Source organism: Typopeltis vanoorti, chromosome 9, assembly GCF_054136105.1.
Source record: "Typopeltis vanoorti isolate ZY-2024b chromosome 9, IOZ_Tvanoo_1.0, whole genome shotgun sequence".
Lineage (NCBI taxonomy): Eukaryota > Metazoa > Arthropoda > Arachnida > Uropygi > Thelyphonidae > Typopeltis > Typopeltis vanoorti.
The window spans coordinates 82,344,210-82,369,458 of NC_143557.1; the positions used below are offsets into that span (position 1 = coordinate 82,344,210).

General features: G+C 35.6%; 1 protein-coding gene across 2 annotated transcripts in view; it reads right to left on the reverse strand.

The window, feature by feature from the left end:
• Positions 1-25,249, reverse strand: part of LOC150103204 (protein BANP-like) — a 329,769-nt gene that overhangs the window by 75,936 nt on the left and 228,584 nt on the right. For both annotated transcript variants that reach the window (XM_090398157.1, XM_090398158.1), the window contains one exon: positions 10,172-10,247. In XM_090398157.1, the coding sequence (XP_090254283.1) occupies positions 10,172-10,247 (76 nt within the window). The remainder of the gene's footprint in view (positions 1-10,171; positions 10,248-25,249) is intronic.

The following is a 25,249-nucleotide window of genomic DNA, read 5'->3' on the forward strand; positions in this document are numbered from 1 at the left end:
AAAGTGTCTTTGAAGAGAGTACTATATGTTAGACTTAAAGACTGAAATAGTGCACTTACACTCTTTCACAGGACTGGGGAGGAATTTTCTATAGACAATGGTGCAATGTTGAGCTTTATCTGATGTCAGTTCACGTAGAGTATTTCAACAGCTTTTGCTGACTTTGTTAACATGATGTTACACAGTTTCCTTTGGAATACTAGTGAAAGTTCAGTTTCCACTAGTGGCTTTGCATCAACAGGAGCTATCTATAATGAGGCTGATTGTTGAGACAGTAATGTTGGTAGCCTTGAACTTTTGAAGTAATCAGATATGCTGCTTCTTCATAGCATTCAAACCTTTCCATCTGTGCCTCAGACTGTAATATGCCTGTCTATCACACAGAGGTCACAAGACCTATAACACAAAAGTGTCATGTGCAAGCAAGCAATTATGTTTCTTGAAATGCTGGAAGTTGTACCCACTGGGCAAAACAATATGGGGAAGGCTGTTCTAAAGAACTGAGGTAGATGGAATAAAGGGAAATGTAAGATAATGTTTCAATATGTTTGCAGTTTGGACTGTGTATGAATATTGATCAGTGGCTGTCTAGTTCTTGCATGAATAGAAGAAAGTGGAGGAATGGTAGTTGCCAGTTCAGCAGAGCAATGCTCGTGAAAGTATATATAAAAAAGCATAATGCAGAAAGAGAGAGAGAGCCTAAGAGAAAGTGACTGACTGGAATCTCTGAGAGATAGAGGGGGGGGGGGGACCATTAATAAAGCAGACTGTCCTCTTTGGCATACAGTAAACAATTCTTAGGGAGGTTTTGAGCACACAATGTCAAATGTGAGAGCAACATAAGCTGGATGTAAAAGTCAGCCGAAGATGGAGGGAGGGGAACTGATCTTGAAAGCATATCAGAACATTAACTAAAGTAAGGAGTTTTGAGGTAGGATATTTCTTGCAGGTCTAATAACAAGTTTAAATAAGACAGCCCACATTTTCACAGCATTGAAATTTACTAAGCTCTTTTCACTCTACTTGAAAACAGTGATGAGATCAGTGTTTATGACAATGATCCCTAAACACTGATTGGTCTTAATCCATACAGACTCTCAAATTGCAGCCTATTGGCAGAAGAGAAAAAATGTTGTCTGCTCAGTCACCCAGCCTGGCCAAAACATTCAAGTAATAAATTAACTTTCCTTTATATATTATTATTCATGGTCACTTTCATGTTGGTTCTCTGGATTATGTTGGTTAGATTTTTGTACTCTCTAATTTTACCACTATTTAAAGTAGTTCTTATCCAATTCTACATCCCGAAGGATATTGCAGCAATAGTCCAAGACAATATGGAGGCAGGGAATAAAAAATACGTCACTGTACTAACTTTCATTGCAAAACAGATGCAACACTAAATGATGACATCTGCAAGCTCACCGAACAATACAAATTTGACCCTAGTAAAATAGTTAGGCATCACCCTGACTGATTATGTCACTCATATACAAACAAATTACCCCAGGGGCTCCTGTCTTGGGAGTATGTGGTTAGCGGCCATGGGGCCCCAAGCTGAGCCTGACATTGCTTCCACTAACTTGTGTCAGGTTCCTTCTGTATTCTTTCCTACATGGCTCACTTGGCTGACTCTTACTTACTTCAACCCCAAGGGTATTAGAGTACCAGAGGCCTGAGGGTGTCTCTCCTTTTCCCAACTTCTACTCTCGCTGGGCAGCAGCTCTACTAATACTTGCTGGAGCACTGTGGTGGAGAAGGCAACAGGAAACCACTCCACTAATATCCCTAGAAAATTTAAGTAGCAATGAATAGAACTTATAAGGGGGCAGCTACCAGCCCGGCAAACCAAAGTGGCATCTCTTGGCACAGAGAAGAAAAGAAGGTGCACATTGGAATGGATACAATATTGGGAAATAAGGATGCTTAAAGGGCTGATGTTCCTCCTGATCAAACCTCCACGAAGTCAGATGGGAAAAAGGAGTTGCACTTGTTTTTAATAAAAGAACGGCAAAGAGTATCATTAGCATAAAATGTCTGAATGACAGGATTATGGTGGTAAAATTCAAGGCTGAACTGGTGGACATAACAATAATGCAGGTATATATGCCTACAAGTGACCATTCAGATGAAGAAATAGAGGACATGTATGAACAATTACAAGAACTAATTAAGGAAGAAAAAAGAAAAGATTATCTGATTATAATGGGAGACTGGAATGGAATTGTGGGAGAAGAAGAGGATGAGAGTGTAGTAGGAAGTTACGGACTAGGTAATAGAAATGAGAGAGGGGAAAGGTTAGTAGAATTCTGTAAAGAAAATAAGCTAATAATTACAAATACTTGGTTTAAAAAATCTAAGAGAAGACTATACACACAGAAAAACCCAGGAGATATGGAAAGGTATCAAAGTGATTACATTATAGTAAAGCAAAGACACAAGAATAGTGTAAAAAATGCATGCATGTATCCTGGAGCTGATATTTACTCTGACCACAACCTACTATTCATAGAAATAAATGTGAAACTAAAGAAAATAAAAGAAGCTATAAAAAGGAAAAAATGGAACTTAGAGAAATTAAAAAATACCAAGGAATTTAGAAATAGATTGGAGAAAGAATTAGAAGAAACAAGTTTTGTCAAAAATGAAGATCCAGCAAAGAAATGGGAACAAGTTAAAGAGAAAATAAAGAAGATTCCAGAAGAAGAAATTGGATATGTAAGAGCTAAAAGAATAAAAAAATTTGGAAAACTAATGAGATGATTTCTCTAATGGAAGAAAGAAGAAAATGGAAAAATAAAGACACCCCAGAAGGGAAAATACAATATAGAACCTTGAATGACAAATTGAGAAGGGAAGCAGAAAGAAGTAGAGAAGATTGGCTTAAAAAACAATGTGAAGAAATGGAAAATTATGAGAGAGTGGGAAGGTATGATCTTTTGTATGAAAAAAGCAAGAAGCATGAATCACAAGAGAAATGGAATTCAGATTAGAGGCATAGAAAATAAGAATGGAGAAATCATAACTGAAGAAGATAAAATCCTAATGAGATGGAAGGAATGCATTGAAGATCTATATGACAAGGAAAATAGACCAAATGAGTTACCATTAGAAGATATAAAGAAGGTAAATGAAGATGATCTAGGCCCAGAGATTTTGAAGACAGAAGTAGAAATGACCATTAAAGAAGTAAAATATGGAAAGGCAGAAATAATAGATGAAATAACTGCAGATTTCCTGAAACAACTTCAGAAGAAAGGAACTGAAGAAATAACAAATTTAATTTATAACAAAGGAGAATTACTAAAAGATTTTATGATCTTAATATTTATACCTATACCAAAGAAAAGTAATGCAATGAACTGCAAGGATTTTAGAACAATAAGCCTCATTTCCCATACACCAAAAATACTTATGAGAATCTTAACATGAAGAATTGCATCTAAGGTGGAAGAATTTCTCGGAGAAGATCAGTTTGGTTTCAGGAAGAGCAGGGGAAAAAGAGATGCAATTGGACTGTTAAGGATAGTAAGTGAAAGAAGTCTGGAAGTGAATAAAGAAGTTAATATCTGTTTTTAAAAAGCTTTTGAGTAAAATGGGATAAGATGGTGGAAGTAATGGAAAAGATTGGTATAGATTGGAAAGACAGAAGACTAATTATTTTTCTATACATGGGACAAACTGCCATGATGAGAGACATATATGGTATAACAGAACTAGGTATCATTGGACGAGGAGTAAGACAAGGCTGCTCTCTGTCACCAGTTTTGTTAAATATGTATTCTGAAGCAATGTTAAAAGAGGCACTGGAGAATTCGGAAGAAGGAATAAAGATTGGAGGTAGACAGATATTTACAATAAGATACACAGATGACAAGGAATTATTATGAAATACTGAAACAGGACTACAACATCTGTTGAACAGATTACTGGAATCCTGTATCAATTATGGAATGAAAATTAACATAAGAAAAACAAAGGTAATGAAAATAGCAAGGAAAGAGGCAAATATGGATATCAGAATGAATGGGGAAAAATTGAATCAAGTAGACATTTAAATATCTAGGAAGTGTGATTAGCAATGATGGAAGATGTAAAAGTGTAAAAGTGAACATAAAAGCAAGAATAGCGATGGGAAGAGATGCCTTTAGTAGAAAATGGAATTTATTCAGAAGTAAAATGGATAGAAACCTAAAGAAAAGACTAATGAAATGTTATGTATGGAGTGTTTCCCCTCTATGCAACTGAAACTTGGATATTGAAGAAAGAAGAAAGTAAGATTTTGGAAAGCTTTGAGATGTGGATTTGGAGAAGGATGGAAAAAATCAAAAGGACAGATAAAATAACTAATGAAGAAATCTTAAAAAGAGTAGAAGAAGAAAGAAGTCTGTTAAGGAGGATAAAAAGAAGAAAGGGAAACTGTATCAGGCATATTCTGAGAGGGAATGGAATCATCAGAGATGCCATCGAAGGAAAAATAGACGGAAAAAGACCCAGAGGAAGAGTAAGGAAAACAAAGTTAGATGACATACTGAATGGAGACAGGTACACAACCTTGAAAGAGAAGGCTGTTGGGGAAAGCCATACTTATTGATTATTTTATCAATAGTTTTTATATTATAATCATTAGAGATAAAGGTAGTTTTGATATAAACTCCTTTGTTTAGAAGAGAATCTGCAGAACATATTTTATGAACTCTGTTGACTAAAGATTTGATTACACCATATTTCTGACAAGGGTGATGACGCGAGTTAGAGTCAATGTATTTGCCAGTATGAATTGGTTTTTACCTATATGTGGACTGCAGACTGCAGAGTTTGGTGGATAGAAGAAGGAGAGGTGATATGATTGATATTAAACTGATGAGAGGTGGTTACTGGATTGACACTGGGGAGTTCTTTCGCTTGGTTGAACAGCGGGAAGGAGTGATGACAAGGAGCCATCCCTAGAAGTTACGAAAGGAAACTGTGAGCAAGAGGGTGAGGATTCTTTTGCATGGAGGGTGGTTGAACCATAGAATGCATTGCCTGATAGAGTGGTGAGAGCGAGAACGGTCAAGGAGTTTAAGGAGTGGTATGATAGACTTTGTGTTTCCTAGGAGAGACCTCCCTTGATGAAATCTTCATAGACTTTGTTTCCTAGGAAGGACCTCCCGAGACGAGTCCTTTGACTCCATCGATACAAAATTAATAACGGAAACCTCACGTACAAAGATTATTTAATAGTATAATTTTCGCCTGTGTGTCACAGGCATCTTCAGTACATTTTAAGCTCAAATTAAACAATAATTGACAATTCCAAAAAGCACCACCTAAGTAGCTGGCGTAAGATAACTAAAAAGGTCAATAAATTTCCTAAAAAAAAATGTATACAATAAAAAGTTAGGAAAGATTAGCTGATTTATAAAGTACTATCTCCCATAAAGGGGATAGACGTAAGCCGTAGGATCTGTTTAAGTTAGGAGAATGAAGTAAAGTTTCACATGTTTCTTTATAAAGGCATTCCATGAGGAACCGACTTTTGTGAGGGACTCTTGTCTGTCTCCAATGAACTCTATGTCTAGTGAAGATAGTATGTTCTGCAAGTCCAGACTTTTCAGGTTTAAAGTATTCAATATAAGATTGGTGTTCTTCTAGCCGAATAGAGGCAGATCTTCCTGTTTGTCCGAAATAAGATAATCCACAAGAGCACGGAATCTGGTAGACACCTGGATAATTAAGGTGTGGAAACTTGTCCTTAGGAGAAGTGAGAAAGGTGGAGATTTTTCTAACGGTCGAAAGGCAACAAAAATATTCAGTGGTTTTAAAACTTTTGCTATACGTTCACTAATGCCTTGTACATAAGGGATAGGAATGCACATTATTTCTTCTGTATTTGAAGAGGAAGACATTAAAACTACTCAAAGCTCTTTTAATGAAGCAATTCTTATAACCATTAGATAGAAAGGAAGAAGTTATATATTGCAGTTCTTTCTGTAAAAGATCATCTGAAGAACAAAAGGAGTGGGCCCGATGAACCAGTGTTTTAATGGTTCCTGCCTTTTGACTGGGATGGTGATGAGATTCAGCATGGATATAATGGCCTGTATGAGTCTTCTTTCTATAGACTGAGAAAAGTAGGTTACCATCTGGTTGACAAAGAATTAGATCTAAAATCTAAAAAGGCTAACTGCTTATTTGATTCTACTTCTAGAGTAAACTGGATCCTAGGATGAAGTGCGTTTAACCTAGTGAGAAACTGTTGAAGTTCATCAAAAGAGCCATTCCATACAGCAAAAATGTCATCGACATATTTGAACCAGTGAGTAGGTCTGGGAAAAATGTTGTCAAAGATACGTTGTTCAAAATCTCAAAATTTTTATCAAATTTACTCTCCTCTTCAACTAGAAGAACTGAAGAAAATAAAATGTCAGATCTTCATTTGGACTTTTCTGATATCATGATCAGTTTAGATGTTGTTTCTTTATTTACAAATATGCCTCTTTCTGAAAGCATTGAATTACTGCAACAGGAATTACCTTCAGACATTGTAAATATATTTGATTTTGTAATACATTCTGGTTGTTTTTCCTTTAAAAATAAGTTGTATCAACAAATTGAAGGAACAGCAATGGGCAATCATCTTTCTCCTGCTATCTCCAATTTCTTTATGGAACGTTTTGAACAACGTATCTTTGACAACATTTCTCCCAGACCTACTCAATGGTTCAGATATGTCGATGACATTTTTGCTGTATGGAATGGCTCTTCTGATGAACTTCAACAGTATTCACTAGGTTAAACACACTTCATCCTAGGATCCAGTTTACCCTAGAAGTAGAATCAAATAAGCTTTTTGTTTATCTATTGAGGTCGTGCTTTTTGGAATTGTCAGTTATTGTTTAATTTGAGCTTAAAATGTAGGCGAAAATTATACTATTAAATAATATTTGTACGTGAGTTTTCTGTTATTAATTTTGTATGGATGTGTCTACTCATGGTATACCTCTTTTAAAACTTTGACTCCATGGAGACCTGAATAATAATAATAATAATAATAATATACCGAGAACTGTATACTATTTGTAATGTACAATGAGAACATCAAGAAAGTAAGACAATTATTATCTTTAACTTCCAGGATAAATTTGATTCCTAGGTTTAAATTAATTTTTTCAAGAAATTCATGAAGATCAGACAAAGAGAAGTTCCATACAGCAAAAACATCAACATATCTGTGCAAATCAATGGTTTAGGTGAAAAAACTGTCCAGAATATGTTGTTCAAAATATTCCATGAAGTAATTAGTTAGATTATTAATTATATGAAGAGCCAAAGGCTTCAATTCGGCGACATATAAAGTTATTTAAGTTAAGGGATATTACATCCCATATTGTTTCATAGCCGAATAAGAAACTCAAAGAGTTTCATGCTGAATATAGTAAATATATAAAGTTCGGTGAGTCCAAGCGTAAGCAAATACCGCAAATACCTGTATAGTGTTACAACTGACCCTTTAAGGAGTGCAACATTGAGGCAACTCATGGTAAGGGTGGAGCAAGTTCCAATCACTATTCTTGATATTTCCCCATAATGTGAAACCCAGCTCCTAGGAGCTGTATTACTGTTCTACATTATGAGTGAGAGAAGGTCACTACCCAGACTGGTTTCAACCTTTATTGAGGTCTCATCAGTGAGTAGGTAGACCTAGAAATACCAAGTTTGTAGCAAACAGACCTTACATATACCCTACTATGAGAAATGCCATGAAGGTGTCCTTATAGATTATTAATTATACGAAGAGCCAAAGGCTTCAATTCGGCGACATATAAACTTATTTAACTTAAGGGATATTACATCCCATATTGTTTCATAGCTGAATAAGAAACTCAAGAAACCCGAATTGAAGCCTTTGGCTCTTCATATAATTAATAATTTATAAGGACACCTTCATGGTAATTCTCATAGTAGGGTATATGTAAGGTCTGTTTGCTACAAACTTGGTATTTCTAGGTCTACCTACTCACTGATGAGACCTCAATAAAGGTTGAAACCAGTCTGGGTAGTGACCATCTCTCACTCATAATGTAGAACAGTAATACAGCTCCTAGGAGCTGGGTTTCACATTATGGGGAAATATCAAGAATAGTGATTGGAGCTTGCTCCACCCTTACCATGAGGTGCCTCAGTGTTGCACTCCTTAAAGGGTCAGTTGTAACACTATACAGGTATTTGCGGTATTTGCTTACGCTTGGACTCACCAAACTTTATATATTTACTATATTCGGCATGAAACTCTTTGAGTTTCTTATTCGGCTATGAAACAATATGGGATGTAATATCCCTTAACTTAAATAAGTTTATATGTTGCCAAATTGAAGCATTTGGCTCTTCATATAATTAATAATTTATAAGCACACCTTCATGGCAATTCTCATAGTAGGGTATATGTAAGTTCTGTTTGCTACAAACGTGGTATTTCTAGGTCTACCTACTCACTGATGAGACCTCGATAAAGGTTGAAACCAGTCTGGGTAGTGACCTTCTCTCACTCATAATGTAGAACAGTAATACAGCTCCTAGGAGCTGGGTTTCACATTATGGGGAAATATCAAGAATAGTGATCGGAGCTTGCTGCACCCTTACCATGAGTTGCCTCAGTGTTGCACTCCCTAAAGGGTCAGTTGTAACACTATCCAGGTATTTGCTTATGCTTGGACTCGCCGTACTTTATATATTTACTATATTTGGCATGAAACTCTTTGAGTTTCTTATTCGGCTATGAAACAATATGGGATGTAATATCCTTTAATTTAAATAATTAGTTAGAGTTGGGGAAAGGGGAGATCCTCCATAGCTGTTCCCTCTATCTGTTTGAGTTTGTTCTGGCAGTTAAAGTATCCTGAATTAATGACAAAGTCAAATAATTTTACAATATCAGGAGGAGAGTCATTATGAAGTAATTTATTGTTATTATGAATTTTTAGGTTATTATGGACAGATTGGTCATTCTGCATAAATCTGTCTTGAAGAACATCAGGAATACATTTTACTTAAAGACCCAAACAAATCTGATTTAGTAAGCCACACATTATCTCCAAAACACAAGATTCAGTGGAATAAAATCAAAATGTTACTGAAAAGTTATTTTCTTCCGAAAAGACCTGTCAAAGAAAGCTGTGAAGCACACATTCACAACCCAAACTTGAATAAAACTTTCTCGATTTTGAGAAGTTATACTGATTAATACTCACCATTCACATGTTCCTTAATTTTTAATTAGTTTATTGTTTATATTTAAAAATAATTTATTAGCTAAATTATTTTATTGTAATTTATTTTGGATAGCTATTAATGCACATGGAGGTATTCTCTTGCAGCCAATATTGCACATAATATCACTCTCAATTGAATTTATGTTTTTTTTTTGTTTTCCTATAATTGTATTGACAATGGCTATGAAACTTAGCCAAAAATTTTAAGCAATGTGAACAAGTTTTTTCTTGGTCATATACGGTACTAGGGTACTACAGGTTGACCAACCTCTTGCAGATGGATTCCTCCATTAAAAAAAAAAAAAAAAATCCTGCATTAACAGACCTCCTATTGGTTTTGTTCTCAGTATATATTGATTTTCTATATACTGAGAACTGTAGACTATCATTTGGTTGATGTGCAAAGAGAACATCAAGAAAATGCTGGCCGGGCCTGGTTGGTCAACTGATTAGTGTATCTGATCTCAAGCCAAGGTTGCAGGTTCAAACCATGCCAGAGGCATGAATGAATGATTATGATTGCCCTAACCATTTATCATAAGTACTACTGTAACCTGAGTCCTGGTGCAGTATGACCTTTGATGTCTTTATGCCATAAAAATCAAAAATAACTAACTAATATCAAGAAAGGAAAGCAATTGTTATCTTCTACTTCCAGAATAAATTTGATTCTTGGGTTTACTGAATTAATTTTTTCAAGAAATTCATGAATTTTCCTATAATTCATGCTTTTTTTCCTACTTCATAGTAAAAGAGATTACATTTTTTAATTTTTTATTTTGAAAAGAGGCAAGGATGGAACGAGAGAGGAGAATTCTCCATAACTCCTAGCTGCAGTGATTAAATTTATATAGAAATACAGTATCATTAAAGTTGTGCCTCAGTTAAATGAAATTGAAAAGTAGCAAACAACTTACTGCTGGGTAATGTGACACCTGACTCTTAATTCTGTATCATTTATATCTCCAAGCCATGATCCATTTGGAAAGTCACCTAAAAATATACAAATAAGCTATATTTACGTATATATGTACTGTATATTTATTAAACTTGATAAAACATACATTTGAAAAAATTAAAAAAAAAAAAGGCTATTTACCTATTAAAAATATATATTATGAAGAAAATGGATTTTAAAACATACATTTGAACTGATGCAAATCATGACAGGAGAATGATTAAAAGAATCACTCTTTCTTGTAAAAGAGGGAACATTAAGTTCATGATTCCTTTTAGCTATCTTTCTGCTACACAAAGTACTGCCTGCAATTCAGAAAAGGATACCAGATGCATTCCACTCTTCAATGAATTTGGCAATGGTTCTAGCCAAATTCAAGGAAGAGCTTATTTTGTAGTTTCTCAATTTCCACAAGTTGTTGTTATGACTTGTTGATGGATGAGTGTTGGTTATCTCTTGTGTGTTTAAGATAGAAGCTGTAGATGATCGCATGAGCAGATGAAGAGGAAGTTACATATTCTGTGTCTCTTCTGTATATATCAAGACAAAGATCCAATTCTATAAGTTGAAAATGGTAGTTGTTAATGGATGTGACGTTGGGAATAGAATTAGAAGGATATATAATTTTCCGAAAGGATAGAAATGTGAAAAGAGTGGGGGGGGGGATGTGCTGTTAACATTGCTGTATGAGGGTTAAAATAACTGTATGAGGGTCAACATGGCTTTGTGACAGCTGGATCATGCCTTAGTAATTTACTAACTTTCTCCAACTCAGCGATACTTAAATTACCACAGCTGCGTTGGATAAAGGAAACAGTTACACGATGATTTGGCTTGATTTTGCAAAGGCATTGACAGAATACGACATGAAATCAGTTATGCAAATTAGAACAACTGGGGATGGATATAACACTGGTTAAATGGATAAGAGGGTGGCTGCAGGACAGATATCAAAAAGTGGTAAATGAAGAGGCAGAATTGAGGTGAAAACAGGCGATGTGTTATAAGGTTCAGTGCTGGCACTGCCGGCTCTAGGGGTTCTGGTGCAATTTTAAGTTGAGTGCCCCTTACTTTTTTTTAATGTACTTAAAATTTAAAGGTTAAAAAAATCAAAACCCATATTATTATGTAAAACTGTGTATTTTGAAAAGTAGATATATTAACCTCCCAACTGGTCAGGATGTCTATATATGCCCAGCAAAATCTGGATATGACACATGCTATCTGTTGAAAGAACATGGATAAGAAGATAAGAAATGCAATTTGGCCATCATGTCCATTAGAAGGTGCAATAATCCTTCACACTGAGGAGAACCAGATTATCTCCTGATCATAGCTGCATCTCAGTTGTCTATAACAAGAAATGCAGTTCCTTATTCCATGCTGGGTAACTGAACTTTTAGTTATACAATATTGGATAGACTAAAAATATAGAAATTATTTTTATTTTTGTTTTCTCCTTTTATCGTACAATTTTTAATGTCAGGACAAAATAAGAGACCCTTGCATACTTTCTTCACTTAAATATTACCTTGGAGAACCAATGTCATTTTTAATTATTTGTTCTAATTTTGTCTAATCACTTAGTCGACAATACATTTTATTTGTTCTCGAAAAACTTAATTCAAGATAATTATTTGAAACATTTTGAAGAAAAAAAAACGGGCTGTCGATATGCTGTTTCCTTACCTTTGTAAAATGTTATTACAATGAGCACTCTACAAATAATGATAATAATAATTTGTTTCCTTTTCCAACTGTGAGTTCATTTGAAATACTAGTGAATATAATTTTGCAATATTTTAAAATTAGCTTTGAAATAAGAATGTAATACAATTAACGTCTTGTTCATGAAAGCAGAAAGAGTTGTTCTCAAACAGCAGCAGTATATCTAAATCTGTAAACATAAGAACGTGACATGCATATTTCCATACATTGTAGTAGTAGTGCAAGGTAAAATAAAAAGTAATGTTCAAACCTTATTTTTTGCAATAAATTTTGCTTGATAGCATTTTTTTTTCAGAATATTTTAAAACAATTGTTTAACACAAGTGTGAAAATTAGCACAAAAATAATTTCCACAATATTTTCTGTAACACATCTTCCAAAATGAATATATCGTAATTACATATTGTATTAATACTATATGTTTAACTTAGCTTAATGGATAAGTCATACATCGTAGTAGTAGTGCAAGGTAAAATAAAAAGTAATGTTCAAACCTTATTTTTTTATATAAATTTTTCTTGATAGCATTTTTTTTTCCAGAATATTTTAAAACAATTGTTTAACACAAGTGTGAAAATAATTTCCACAATATTTTCTGTAAAACATCTTCCAAAATGAATATATATATATATATATATATATATATATATACACTAGTCAGTTAAATATTAATTTTATAAATATACATATATACACATGTATATATATCTTGGAAACAACTAAAATGTTGACTTGGACTTTCCTAAATGGAAGAAACTCCATGTAACACAAGTTCACTCTTCTAAATCAAGCATAAATGTTACAAATCTGCTACAGTTAGTAATTCTCATTATTTCCAATGTTCAGTTGACAAAAATAGCAAGAAAATAATCATGTGCGCTTTCTTTGCAAAAAAAAAACAAAAAAAGTACATTACAAATCACACTTAATTCTGACATCTCCTCAATGAAAAAGAAAATACTATGCATTTTCTTCTTATTATTATTATGCTTATTATCATCATTATCTGGCATTTTCTTTATGTACAAAGAAGAAATAAGCGCATATTTGGAAAAGACATTTACCGGTAGTTTAGACAGGTGGTAAAGTAGCTATACTTTTACTACAGTTTTTATATTAAAATGTATGACTATGCTCCCGAAATGATTTACGTTTATAACAATTGTCTTGTGAACAGTTTTGAAAATAAATTATTTCAAATATCAGCAGGATGAACAGGTGCTCCCCCCCCCCAAATTAACGCTTATGCAACACATGCACCTATTTTTTTTTTATTCAAATATATGTTTATTTCTTTAACTGCATCAAATTAAGTTTTCAATAATAAAAGTGAAATTGTGATTATTATAAATTAAGAAATTATTTTTGACATATAAATATTGTAAAATACTGTAAAAGAAATCTCAGTATTTCTGTTTAGGATATAACTGAAAACAAAAGAAGACATTGCTGCTGTATTATGCAGCTGCTTGAGGCTCTTTAGTTTCACTTCCTAAAGAAATGGTCGTTCTTTTGCAGTAGCATTGAGAGTAATTAAGCTCATAGCCTTTATCTCCAGCCAAGAAGATTATTGTCTAGTATTTCTAAGACAACAGTTATTTCCAGCCGCTATAAAAATCGTTATATTTGGAATTTTTTAAAGAAAAAAAAAAAACTAACTGTTGAACTTTCTTTTTTTGTTGCATACACATAAACGGTTTTTATATGGTGAAAATACAGAACAGAATTTCTAAAACCTTGAATAACATCAACAGACAGTTGAAGAAATGATTGTAGAGTGCAAAGAAATAGCCTGGAATTACAAGTATCTGCTTCGGCGGATACAACAATATTATGGGCTTACTTCTTTTATCAAACAGTAAAATGAAGTAATGGATATTGAATACTGTCTGTGAAAACTTTCAAATCAGTAGAAAATTAGACAGAGTAGTTATTTATAATTCAGTTCCAGGAGTTCCATTCTGAAATAAAAAATCTATTGAACCACAAATTTGGTAAGACATAAAAAATAAATCATTCAAAAAGAGCCTGCATTCAAAAAGAGCCCACACAAAGACTTGGTTTCGAATCTAGTCGGTGACTAGAGGAACTTTTTCTAAGCCTTTTTTCGATCGGTTCCCAAGTAAGTCAATATCTGGCATGGGCAAGCGGGTTTTTTCCTACCAGAAACTCGTGTTTTTCGTCCCGTAAACTCGAGAAAATCGACCGTAGAACCCACAATATTTCAGACATTAAATAAATTGTGTTAGGTTAGGGACCACGAGATGGCGGCACTTATTGAGCCACCACTTCAATGCGTGCTGCTTAATTACTGATAGCCTAGGGCCAGCTATCTCTGATTGGGTAACAGTGGAGATTGAACTGCCCTCTCAGTCTCCAAAAGTTAGATAGGGCTAAAACAGCCTCGCCTACTCCCTATACGGGAATAAAAAGGCGTTAGCTGATTTTTTTTAAATTAAAGAAGTGTATAAATTATTCTTTGATTTGTAAAGCCGTAAGGTTAAATTTTAAATCTACTTTTCTCAGTGTGAATTAACTACACATTCACTGTGTGTTTAGTAATCAACAATTCGATGATTTACAAACACAGAGTTTAAGCTAGGGTACACACGTGTGCCTCATGTCTTAACTGGCAAATGTGCACTGCATTTAAAAAAAAAGAAAGTCAGTAGTGTAAGACACCCTCTGTGACACAACCCCGGCTTGTCTAGTGTTTCTGTCAGCCTCTATATTACACACAGTTAAAAACAACTTGCAGTTTTTGCCAAATGTAATTAAAAAGTCACAGTATTCATTACAATATATTTAGTGCATATCCACATTTAATAAATGCTAATATTGAAACGTTTTTATTTTATTTTATTTTGTATATACATATTATAGGAAATAACCTGAAAAGAAATATTCAGTTGTTTGCTGATGATGCAAAATTAGGTAGAGAGGCGACGTGGGGAGCTCTCAGGATGACTAAAATAGACTGTCAGTATGGGCAAAAGATAATGGATATCAATTTAATGTTGAGAAATGTAAAGTTATGCACTTTGGAATGAATAGATTACAAGCTGTTTATCACATTGATGGCAATGTACTCCAGGAAATAGATGAAGCTAGAGATTTAGCAGTGGTGGTAGACAGAGTTAAAGTTTAGAGGACACATTGCTAAAGTAGCATATAAGATTACTTGGCTAGTGAAGAACACATTAACAAGTAGAGGTAAGGAAGTTGTAATTCCTCTTTATAAGGCCTTGATACACCCACATCTGGATTACTGTGTTGAAGTCTGGTCTTCTGGGTTTCTTGGTGATGAGGAAGTGGTGAAGAGGATTCAGAGGTGAGTAACCAAGATGGTGAGTGGCCTGTGGTTCCCTATGAGGATAGATTGAGGGTGCGTGGATTGCAGAAGTTGGTTGATAGGAGAAAAAGAGATGATATTGATAGAAATATTAAAGTTGCTTAAAGAGTTTTATAGGACTGATGGAGGGGAAATGTTTCATCACTTGGCTAGAGGGACCAGAACAAGGGGTCATCCATGGAAATTGAATAAAGGTGTGGTTAGTAGGGGAGTGAGGATTAGATTTTTTGCTTAGAGAGTTGTGAATGAATGGAATGGGTTCAAGGAGAAGTATGACAGATTGTGTGGATAGATTGGGTTTCCCACGATGAGTCTTCGGATTCCATGGAGGTGCCTGTATAATAATAATACCTTACTCACGGGATTGTTAAGGACTAAAGTGAGATGACTGGAAGGGGACTTCCACATCACTATAAATGAATATGGAGAACCAACTGGGGCTTCTGAAATAATGTCTAATCCTCACCTTCACTTAGTGCACTCTGTTCGTCCTCAACAAATGAGGATGGGCTGGCAGTTTGGGACTTAACCCACCAACTTTATTCTCTATTGGCTTAAACGAAAAATAAATGTTGATGAGATTTGATGCCAGCTGTGGCATCTCCCAGTTAAACAAGGTCTCCACTATTTTTGTCAAGGAACCAGGGAAAATAGTGAAAAGTTAACTACTGGAACAAATTCCAACTCGATATTAGAAGAATTGAAGATAGAAACTATCAGCAGAAAAATATCAATGAAAAAGAAATCAAAATGGCAGAAGAACTGGAAAAGGATCACATGGTCATAATTGGTGTTATTGAAATAAAGAAGACTAAAACAGGTGAGATCCTACTATTTAATAAGCACAGGATGTTATATTCAGGCAATAATGATCAAAGAAAGGAAGGAGCAGCAGCATTCAAAATGAAATTAACTTCTTGAGTGGAAGGCAATTTCAAATAGAGTTATGTGGACAAAGTTCAAAATAAGGAAATGGACAATGAAACTACTTTGTGTCTATGATTCTACAGAAGGTTCTCCCAAGGAAGAAGTGGATAAATGTTTTGAGTCATTAGAGTAGACATCTGACATTAAGAAAATGGAAAAAGTGGACCTTGGAAATCTAAACAGCAGAGTAGGAAATGAATCTTACAAGATATATTGAAAATTTGGAGAAGAGGACAAGGCTAATAATAATGGTGGTGGTGGTTTTTCCCTTTCAGTTGTTTCCGAACCCAGGTCTTTACTTAATTATGTTATTTTTGATAGTAATATCTTCATACTGGTTCAGGATACAAAAGTATATAGAGGATTTGAAATTGGACGTGATGATTATTTAGTTTTTAAGTAGGATTTATATCATGATAGTGTGTACAAGATAGAACATTAATAATAGATTATTTAAAAAACAGTATGAACTGCATGATAATATAAAGAGCACCATGATGTGGACAAGATGTAGAAATTGATACATGCATACATGAGGGAGGGGGGGAGTCCAAAAATATCACTGTATATGAATCTCCATAATCCAACACATTCATCACCAAATCATAAAAGGCAAGTAAATTGTAAAGCAAGACCTACCCTTTACAAACCCATGCTTACAATAATAAAGAATCCTATGTCCATTAACCAATCCTGACCAACCTTTCCCAATACCTTGACCACAACTGCAGATACAGAAACTGATCTATAATTGGAATCTTCCATCATCTACCATGCATGTGAAGTGACATTATTTTGCCTTTTCCACATCAAGACTTGCATTAAATAACCAGATCAAGGGCGTAGCTAACTTTTTTTTCACATTCCTTAAAAATATGGGATGATATGTCATTCATTCCCATGGCCTTGTTAACGTCTAACCCAATCACACCTCTGATTCTTTCACCTCTAATTCTCCTAACATTTGCCTCTGTTCTGTGCTCTGTGATGTAAATGATTTACACCAGTATGATAATATACACTGATGAAGTGATCATTAAATATCTTCATTACATTCTTTGCTATGGTCACTTTATTATTATTATTCTGGCCTCCATGGAGTCAAAAGAATCATTGTGGGAGGACCTTCCTAGGAAACACAAAATCTGTCAACATCACTCCTTGAACTCATTGACCATTCTTGCTCTCACCACTCTATCAGACAATGCATTCCAAGGTTCAAACCTCCCCCCCTCCACACAAAGAAACCACTCCTCACTCACTTGCTCACAGCTTCCTTTCGTAACTTCCAGGGATGGCCCTTGTCATCGCTCCTTCCTGCTGTTCCACCAAGTGAAAGAACTCCCCAATGTCACCAATGTAACTCTCAACAGTTTAAAAGTCTCAATCATATCACCTCTCCTTCTTCTATTCACCAAACTCTGCAGTCCACATTCCTTCAGCCGATACTCATAACTAGCATTGTACAGTCCTGAAACCATCTTGTTAGCCACCTCTGTATCCCTTACACAGTTCATTTATTCCCTTCAAATCCTGGGATCATATTTGAGAACAATAGTCTAAGTGTGGTCTCATCAGAGTCTTATGCAATGGAATGATAACTCTTTTATCTCTGCAGGTCAGCGTCCCTCTCAGTATTGCAGCAATCCTCTGGGTTACCTTCACGACCTTTGCAATATGCTTCATGAATTTCAGTTTTCTGTTAATCATCACCCCCCAGATCTCTTGTCTCCCCACTTCCTCAAGTACAGCTCTTCCAATTGAGTATGCAGCCTCCCATTGATGTATCCCAAACTTCAAGACTACATTTTGCTGCATTAAACTGACACCTCCATTCATTTGCCCATCTGTCCAGTTTATTCAAATCCTCTTGCATGGCTGCCACATCTGTGCCCAGCTTCACATCATCTGCAAACAACTGAAAATCCCCTTGCAATCTGCTGACAATGTCATTGATATAAAAGTTAAACAATACAGATACCAGTACTGAGCCCTGTGGAATCCCAATTGTAACCGTCTGCCTCCTTGATATTATCCCACCATACACAACTCTCTGATACCTATCGGACAGCCAATCCTGAATCCCGTTGACCAATCTGACATCTAGACCCGTGTGCTGCAACTTGAATATCAGCTTATGACACCTTGTCAAATGCCTTTGCAAAATCCAAAACAAAATGGCAGTATATGCCTTTCCCTCATCAACTGCTCTTGTCACTTTATTATAAAAGGCAATCATATTACTAAAGCAAGAGCACCCCTTAACAAATCCACGTTGATTCTTACAGACAACATTATTGCCTTCCTCACCATACTAGTCACTCTCCTAGACTGAGTCTTATATTCTTCATGCATCTACTCTCCACCCCTCTCCTTATATCTCTTTTTCACCTGCAGTTCCTGTTTGATATTGTTTGTCATCCACTTTACACCAAATTCTGTTCTCTTCTTCACTCGTGGAATACAGATTACTATTGCTGCTAACAAATATTCCTTCACAATTTCCCAATCTCTAATGATATCTCGTCCTTCCAATTCCTTCTTAATGGAACTGTCCCAAGTTGATATCTAAGACTATTATAATCATCTGCCTTATAATTCTAGATACGTTCCCTTTTCTTTGATACTCCTGCATATCTGTTCGTCTTCCAAATCAAAACCACATGGTCACTCTCTCTCTCCAACTTGGAGGGGGAGAGATTTCATCTCAGTTCTTATCAGCTCTTCTGATGCTATGACCAAATCCAAAACTCTTGAACTTCTTGTTATGTCTATTACATTGCTTAAGACATTTGTCCCTCAAGAATTCTAGAAATTCCATTCCCTTATTACTACATGCATTTTCCTCTTCCCAGCTTCTACTTCTGTAGTTAAAATCTCCCACAATCATTCTTCTTGCACTTGCCAAGCTCAACTGTCTAAACATCTCCTGGTCCCCACCCCTCTGTGCTCCTTGGTCTGTAGCAACACCCCACTAAATATCCTGTCTTACCCACCTCTACCTCACACGATATGCTTTCAATATCATTAGTGTCACTGCCTTCCAAAGCCTCCACTCTTAGAGGACATAAGTCATCACTTATCATAAGTAGTACTCCACCACTGCGTTTTTCCCTTCCTATCCTGCTGAAAAATGCTGTATCCTGCTTCTTATAATCATCTTCCGTCAACCACGTCTCAGAAATTCCAATAATCTTTGGCCAATCTGACGCCACCAATTCATCTCCTTTATTCCGGATACTCCTGGCATTAGTGTAAAACATAAAAATGTCACTGCTTCTATACCTATCATTATCCCCTCCAGATCCCACTAGACTCGGTGTTACATGATGTCATCCCCATTCCCAAAAGAGGCCCCCCCCCCGCTACAATCCACCCTGGGAATTCTAGTTTCCCTGCACTGACACACCAACTCGTTCAGAAAACAGCAATCACTCCAAATGCCTATGTCCTTCCTCATTCAAATGCAAGAGGTCTCTCGTATACAGTTCCTTTCTGTCCTCAAATGCCCTCCAAGCATCCACATATTTGAATCCTCTCTTCTGACACATTCTGGCTGTTATGCTATTCGTTATTACTGCTCTTCTGCTCAGCTCATCACTCTCATACCTGGGCAACACACACACACACACACACACACACACACACACACACACACACACACACACACACACACTCTTTCGTCTCTGCGTTTTCTTTCATACAAGCAAGAATCTCAGATCTCTCTCCACCCGATTTACATTGCCTCTCAAGTCATTCGTGCCCACCATCACAATCATCTTATCCACCCTTTCACCCTGTTTAATTGCCATAGCTACACTCTCTGTCATTCCTCCAGGCAAACACTCCTCTGGCATCCTATCTTGCACACCACGGATCATCGAGTCTCCGTCTTCATACATCACAGCCCTTACTACTCTGTTCCTTGATTCAGAGAAAGAGAATTAGAAGGATGAGTGATGTGAGGACAGCAGGGAAGTAGAGGAACACAAAGTGAAAGAGTTAGAGGAGATAGAGTGAGAGATTGCTCATCTGCATCCCTCACTCTCTCTCTCCTCTAACTCTTTCACTCCATGTTTCCCTATTTACCTGCTGTCCTGACATCACTCCATCCCTGGTTCCAGCACTCCTTCGCATTCTCTTTCTCTATTTCCATTCTCTCCTCTTTTATCGTTCCCATAACTCTAGCTCATTCCCTCTCTTCCAATGTTTCTATTCTCTCCTTTTCTATCATTCCCATACCTCTCTCTCATTCCCTCTCTTCTACTGCTCCAATTCTCTCCGCTTCTATCATTCCCATACTTCCCTCTCTCTCTCTCTCTCTCTCATTCCCTCTCTTCTACTGTTTCTATTCTCTCCTCTTCTGTCATTCCCATAACTCTCTCACTCCTACTCTGTTTCGCCTTGCATTCATCTCTTCCATTCGCCTAATCTCATCTTTCACACTTCTCATCTCATTCCAGAGACATTCCACCATCTCTTTCAGCTCATCTCTCTCTCTCTCTCTCTCTCTCTCTCTGCAAGTTAGCCACTCTTACTTGCCATTCATGACCAGGAGAGAATAGGAGTCATGACCATCTGCAAAAACTTATTATTATCATACTATTCACTAGTATCACCCAGCCATAATTAATATTCCTCTTTTTTGCAATATAGCAAAAGAATTAACTTGAATTATCCTTTGCTTGACTGACTGTCTATTCTCATACTGCACGTTTTCTTTTTTTTTTTACCATACTTGTCACCTTTCTAGCATGCAATTTATAGTCCTCACATATCTGATTATTGCTGACTGTCTTGTACTTCCTCCAGAACTTCTTTTCTTTTTTTTTTTGTCTTTCCAACTCTGCTTGCTTGATTTCATTGTTCATTCATTTCACTTCATTCATGTCTCCTACATATTTATTCACTTAACCAATATACTGGCCTTGATGTGTGTATACATCCATAATTACAGGGTGTGAAGTGTCTATTGAAGTCAATATAACCTTTGGATATTATAGAAATAATATGGATACAAAGCATATATTTTTGATATATTTTATCGATGTGGCCATTTGGGTTGTTAACGCTAGTAAGCAATTATGCATTCCTTGTGTCCGATACTACCTTATCAATCATCATGCTTTTTGCATAGCTCATCAACCCTTCATATTGATGCTTGTTGACTGTGGTGCTTCTCATAATCACCAACCCTATAATTCCACATACCTTCCTTTTTTGAGAGTAACCTTTTCCTGTTTCACCACTTCCCAAATCACTTTCTCATGATCACTTTCATCAACCTGTGGTAGTGTTGATACCTCATTAACAACCACATCCTGTGAGGATATTACCAAATTCAAAACTCTAAAACCTTGATTTGCTTCCATCATGTTTCTTAAGATAGTTATCGCTCAGAAATTCAATAAATTCACTCTCCTTGTTCACATAGACTATCCCTTCCTTCCCTCCATTCCAATAATTAAAATCTTCCATTAGGCTAACCTTGTTTTTACACACCCAACCAATTTGCCTAAACACTTCACATCAGAATTTTCTACATTTCCTGGCCTATGGCAATATTCTATTACATATACTATTCTGTTAATTTCAACTTCACACCAGACAGAATCAAAATCTTCACGTCTATTAATATCAACTTCACATCAAATAGATTCAAAATCTCCAAATGTACTACCATTTTCTCCTTCCACTCTCAGTAGACACAATTCCTTTGTTTCCATTAAGAGTTTTCATTTGCTATCATTAACAGTACCAGACAGGTACTTGTTAATGTTACCAGTCACTATCTGATATTGAACCTTCTCACATCAGAAGGACTACACAGAGTAGATAGGAGCAGAAACAACAACTAAATGATGAACGGCATCCTTTGTATGGACATGTTGCAGTACATAAGAGGCTAAGATCAAGGAAAAGTTTTATTCACTCACTGGAACCATTGGTTAAAGCTACAAGGTTAATAATGTGGCAAGAACAATCCCTTTCCAGAGGCTCTGAATTTAAACGAATCTCTTCCTTCTGGATTACAACTTGACTGGCAAAGATGGAAGACATTGAATAGACTTCGTTCTGGAATGAGAAGATCAAAGCATTTTCCCCGTGAAGGATAAGAATTTGTTGTTTCAAGGATACTGGTGACATAAGACTGAATGATCTAATCATGTAAACACAAGAAAGATATTTATTTAACCAAATATTTCAGTCTGGAAATAGCAGACAATCTTCAGTGGTATTACAAGAACAGTTTAAAAAATACAAGCTAGAATACTAACAATAGATCGTTAAAATTAGCACATTAAAATTAGAACAATTAAAATAACATCACGCGGCGTGTTCTAATTTTAACGATCTATTGTTAGTATTCTAGCTTGTATTTTTTAAACTGTTCTTGTAATACCACTGAAGATGGTCTGCTATTTCCAGACCGAAATATTTGGTTAAATAAATATCTTTCTTGTGGTTATGTGATTATATCATTAAGATCAAAGCAGAATATGGCCAGATGGGGGTACACAGACAATGACAGCTGCTCATGTGGTGAAACACAAACCATGGATCATTTTCTGCAATGCTGCTTAATAGACATTAATAATATATGTACCCGAGAAGTTTAATGCAGTGTAATGAAACAGCTTTAAAATATACTAGTCACTGGATGAGTGAAATTTGACATTTTATGTTTTTACTTAATATTTCATGCAAATGGCATTTTTGTCTTTTAATGTATGCTTTTAATCCCAATTCTTTTAATGTCTATTTCTTTAAATGTATGCGTTTAATCATTTATATGTATGCTCTTACATTTTCTGCAGTTTGCACATGAAATAAATAAAAATAAATCATTAACAGTACTTCCCAACCTCCTGTTTTCACCTTCCAATTCTGCAGGAAATTCTGTATCTGTTCATTTCTATTCCTGACAGCTTATCATCCTCAGATGACAAAGTTTCACTTACACCAATTATCTTTGGGCATACTGAATTGGTGCAACAAACTCAGCTATCATATTTCTAATACTCCTTGCATTAGTATACATACATAACAATTCCACTCTTACACAACTCAGCCATCATGCCATTCATTATCCCTACTCTTCTTCTGAACTTACTATTATCATATCTCAGTAACATTTTAATCATTTTTCCAACAATTGTTTTCCTTTACCTTCCACAACAACAACTTCCTGAAATCCCTAGTCACAGTTATTTATTTCACTATTCAAGTCATTTTTTCCTGCAACTGCCAGTAAGTCCAATCAGTTATTTGTTTCAATGTTCCACTCAGAAAAAAAGTTTTATGTACCTTGTTATTCACAACACACACTTCTAATGATTAAATTCCTATATAATGCTATACAATTATCCTTTGACTCATATTTTATATTACTAACTTTCTCCTTCTCAATCACATCAGCCAATCTCTTCTTCAGATGTTCAATCTCAGCCTCTAAACTTTTCATTTTACTCTTCATTTTCATCATCCAATGCCTAAACTCTTCCACTCCATTCTCTTTACTATCGTTACTAGCACTTTCATCACTTTTCTGACTACCCCCAGTGACACTAGCCCCCCCCACCCCTTAGAAATGCTGTAACTTATCATCACACTTCTCAAACACATTAATACTTTCTTTTTTCCCACCCTACGAGTCCAAAAACCTTTTACATTTCTTCATTATACATACGTAAAACAAATTTTACAGCATATCCACTGATATGCTGTAAAATAGGCTGTACATGTCAGCAGCAACAGTGTGCTGCTGCTGACATGTACTTTCTTATGGATACCTTCAGAATGTTTACACCAGCAGAAAAAAAAAAAAAAAGCAACAAGAACTTAAACCAACAAAATTAGGATAATAAACCATTGAAGAACACCTATATCCAGCCTGAAAAAAAAAAAATGAAAAAAAAAATCCTAATTATAAGAAAAAAAAAGCTATACTAAAACATTATTTTTTTAGCATAGTTCAAAACACTATTACATTTGATGATATTCAGCCTGTTTTCTACCCACTAGGGTGAAGGCCTCTCCCATTGCTGGAGGGTTGAGTCTATTACTCCCATGGTGACCCAGTCCATCTTGGGAGAGTGTTTATTCATTTGTATCAATGAGTAAAGGTGGAAGACAATCACAAACATCCATGTGGTGGGATTCAAACCTGCCAAAGTGGTTGTTTGGCATATCCACTCTCCAACCATCATGTTGGAGGCTTAATGGATTTTTTACAACACTCAAAAAGAATTAAAATAGAATTTAATACTTCCTATATTTCGTCCTAGTCACTAGGACATCTACGGGGATTACAAAAACAATTAATGTAACATATACACAAATAACAAACAATACTAAGCCCAACCACGTGGGTGATACTAAAGTCCTATCTAGGTAGAGCGCCCTCTAAGGGCAGTAGTAGGTGGCCTGGAATGTAAGGTGGGAACTCTGGTGATTCCCACCTTACATTCCAGGCCACCTACTACTGCCCTTAGAGGGCGCTCTACCTAGATAGGACTTTAGTATCACCCACGTGGTTGGGCTTAGTATTGTTTGTTATTTGTGTATATGTTACATTAATTGTTTTTGTAATCCCCGTAGATGTCCTAGTGACTAGGACGAAATATAGGAAGTATTAAATTCTATTTTAATTCTTTTTGAGTGTTGTAAAAAATCCATTAAGCCTCCAACATGATGTCCTCACAGCACTTAAGCCTCTACACACGCACTCTCCAACCAGGACGGCATTATTACATTTACTCATAACATTATGAATGTACTTTCAGATGTCGACTATTTATAAAATGATATAATTATTACATAATGTTAGTGTCCAATTATCAGTTGAATTCATCAGTTTGGTCTTCAGTTATATTGACATATATTACAAAATTTATTGCCATTTGTAATGTATTGAATCACTAAGCATAATTTTTTTAACTATAAATGGTCCAGTTCAAAAACAGACAAAATGTAGAGAGCGGAGTTTTGGGTCTGCCTGACTTGGCCAAAATTAAAGTTATCAGAGAC